We start from the raw sequence: 3,399 nt of genomic DNA, 5'->3' as shown, positions 1-3,399 counted from the left end.
CAGAGACATGAGAGCATTTAACCAAGCTATGTTGGCTAAGTAGGCTTGGCGTTAATTGATTCCCCAGATAGTTTGTGTGCCCACCTTCGAAAGGCCAAGTATTATCCGAACAGTAATATTCTTGATACTGTGTTTCCCGCGAACTCATCGGCAGTATGGAAAGGTATTGTTTATGGCCTGGATCTGGTTAAGAAGGGTATTATATGGAGAGTGGGCTACGATGTTGCGATTAAAGCATGGCGCGATCCATGGATTCCGCATGGCCATGATTACCGGCCGATTACGCCTAAGCAAAAATGTAGGTTTAATCGTGTTTCTGATTTTCTTCATACTAATGGTGCATGGAATATGGAGCTTCTTGAGGAGCATTTTTGGCCTATGGACGTACATCATATTTTGAAAATTCGGACATCACCTAGGAATCATCATGATTTCCTTGCGTGGGCTCCTGAAAAGAATGGGAGATTTAGTGTGAAGAGTGCTTGGCTGGCTACGCATGAACACGAGGATAATTTTGCAGGTGGTGCTCCCAATCCCTACCCGGGTGGTGAGCGTTCTCTATGGGCATGTATCTGGCGAGCGAAAGTTCCACTCAAGATGCGGGTCACCGCCTGGAAGGTTGCGGCTGGGGCCTTAGCAACAAATGAATGCAAAGTGACTAGACATCTCTCAAACCGTGGAACATGTCATGTGTGTGGTCTTGAAGTGGAGAGCTCCTTCTATGCTTTAATTACATGCGGCCATGCAAGGGCAAATTAGCAGGGCATGCGTGAGTTCTGGCCGCTACTGGCGACGGACCTACTGATAGACAATGGCAAGGAGTGGTTGTTACATGTTTTATCTGGATGTTCTCATCAAGTTCGTGACATGGTTATTTTGCTTATTTGGCGTATTTGGAGTCCCAGGTCAGATATAGCACATGGCAAGGTAGTTCCTCAGTTGGAAATAAGTATTGATTTCTTGGTCAGTTATCTGAAGTCCCTAGATCTTGCTCGGAGATATAGCACTGAAGAGATTATCAAAGGTAAAATGATCCTGTTGGAGGTCCAGACTCCGAAACCTATGGGTAGTAGCCAGTGTGTGCCATGGCCTCCTCCTCCAGTGGGCCAGGCAACCCTCTCGGTGGATGGTTCTTTTTCTGTTCATGATGGCTCCGCTGTGACTGGTATGGTGGTACTACGTCATAACGGTTCGGCCATCTTTGCTGCTTATAGGGTTTTATTCAGATGCAATTATGCTCTTGAAGTTGAGATTCATGCGCTTATGCAAGATATGGCTTTAGCTCTCCAACACACAGAACTGCAAGTCATCGTCCAGTCAGATTCAATCGAGGCTCTATCCATCTTATCAAATAAGAATCTCTCACAATCAGCTTATGGGCAATTGGTAGCTGAGAGCAAGGCCCTCATGGGTAATTACAGCCGTACTGAATGGTGTACTGCTATTTGGTTTCACAGAGGCCCTTCGTGTATCGAGGATCTCTTGCCAGTAGATTGTAATTCTATAATTTTGGAATAAAACTCATCTTTGTCGAAAAAAAAAAGATTCCCTTAATCATCTCTCGGAGCTACGTTGCGGCTTTCCACGTGAAATGGACTGGCACAAATCATATTTTAGGCATGATAAATAACAGAACCGGGAAGATAAACCCTCCATCACCTCGCGATCCCCAGATCCCACACGGGAAAAATGTGCACAGTGGAGAAGCGCGGCCGCGTCCACCTCATCACCCTCACCGGCGCCGGTGAGCACCGACTCAGCCCATCCCTCATCTCGGCCCTCCGCACAGCCGTGGCCACCGTCCGCGCCTCCCCCGGTGCCGGTGCCCTCGTGCTGGCCGCCGAGGGCAAGTACTTCTCCAACGGCTTCGACCAAGCCTGGGCGCGCACGGTCCCGCCCCACCTCCACGACTCCATGAGAGGAGCCTTCCGCGCCCTCGTGGCCGACCTCCTCGCGCTGCCCATGCCCACCGTGGCCGCCGTCACGGGCCACGCAGCCGCCGCCGGCTGCGCGCTGGCCCTCGCGCACGACTCCGTCGTCATGCGCGCCTCCCGCGGGTTCCTGTACATGAGCGAGGTCGACGTCGGCCTCAAGTTCGCCGACTACTTCGGGGAGCTACTCCGGCAGAAGGTCCCCAACGCAGCGGCCAGGAGGGACATGGTCCTCGGGGGGAAGAAGATGACGGCGGCTGAGGCGGTGCGGCTGGGCATCGTGGACGCGGCCGCGGACGGCGGCGTCGAAGACGTGGTGGCCGCGGGCGTCGCGGCAGCCGAGGTGCTCGCGACGAGGGGTTGGGACGGGGAGATCGTGGCCGAGATCCGGAAGGCGATGTGGCCCGCCGTGTGGGGCAAGGTCAAGGACCACGGCGCCGAGGCAGCGGCAGCGCGGCCGCGTCTGTAGGCTCCGGTATATCGTACGAGGCCACTCCTTGTGCTCGAGCATTCGCGTAGCCTGAAGAATTGCTCTGGATCCACGGCATGCCGTGGATCTGGGAACTTCAGCTGAGAACAGAGTAATGTTCAGGAACTGCTCGAACAGAATCGTGTCGCCAAGAAGATCCGCACCGGCGACATGTGATGAGCGCACCGTGCTGGTGGTTTTCCTTGTACTCCTATTGATCTTCGCATCGGGTTTCATTGACTGTTGTTACTCTGACGGAAGCTCGTTGCTGATAGACTTCTGAACTTCTGAAGCATGACTGAATGAAGAGATGAAGATGAACTGCTTTCGCGTATATGGGCAGGGCACTCGTGTTTTTCATTAACCATGGTGCACAGCATTGTCGTTGGCCACCAGATCGGGTAGGAAGTCCGGGGTGAGGTGCTACTCCCTCCGTTTCACAAATATAAGACGTTTTGAATATTTTAATATAGATATATACGGACCAATTGGATGAACAAATATATTAAAACACGTCTATGTACATCTGATTTACAAAAATGTTACAAATCTTGTATTAGTGAGCGGAGGGAGTATTCCCTAAGACAATTATTTGCCTTAAATCGTCCTGCTAATGCCACGAACAAATTTGTTTTTAAACAATGGCATAAGTTTTGGTTCATCCATTCATCAAGAAGAATAGAGCTTGTTTACACAGTAACATAATTTAAAAGAGGTTGTTACTCTCCCGCTAGTATTGAACGCAAGCTCTTTGCCCCACGATCACCCGGTTTCATTCTTGATGACGATGCCAAGAAAAAATGGCGGCGGTGTAGACTTGTGACAAAAACCCATGCGTTCTTTCCATTCCAAATAGTCCAACTAACAAGGATGACATGGAAAGTCATGGCTTTTTCTATTTGGGACGTGCAAGACGGACAGGTTGAGCCATCATTCCTTGTTAGAATGCTCCAAACTCTACGTCGAAGTGCCTATGCTCTCTATTTGAAGCCACTCCTT

The 3,399-nt window shown here is 50.7% G+C and overlaps 1 protein-coding gene across 1 annotated transcript; it reads left to right on the top strand.

Annotated features, from left to right (window-relative positions):
* The first annotated feature begins 1,581 nt into the window (after positions 1-1,581).
* On the top strand, positions 1,582-2,734 carry LOC119281044 (enoyl-CoA delta isomerase 2, peroxisomal-like). Its single transcript, XM_037561686.1, has one exon. It carries the CDS (start codon positions 1,690-1,692, stop codon positions 2,398-2,400), a length of 711 nt encoding a protein of 236 aa, XP_037417583.1. The 5' UTR covers positions 1,582-1,689; the 3' UTR covers positions 2,401-2,734.
* Positions 2,735-3,399: the final 665 nt, after the last annotated feature.

Source organism: Triticum dicoccoides, chromosome 3B (genome assembly GCF_002162155.2).
Source record: "Triticum dicoccoides isolate Atlit2015 ecotype Zavitan chromosome 3B, WEW_v2.0, whole genome shotgun sequence".
NCBI classification, from domain to species: domain Eukaryota; kingdom Viridiplantae; phylum Streptophyta; class Magnoliopsida; order Poales; family Poaceae; genus Triticum; species Triticum dicoccoides.
This window is presented reverse-complemented; position numbering and strand designations above follow the sequence as displayed.

Excerpts from the sequence above, each read along its gene's own strand:
- LOC119281044 (XM_037561686.1), top strand. The coding sequence starts at position 1,690 with ATGTGCACAGTGGAGAAGCGCGGCCGCGTCCACCTCATCACCCTCACC.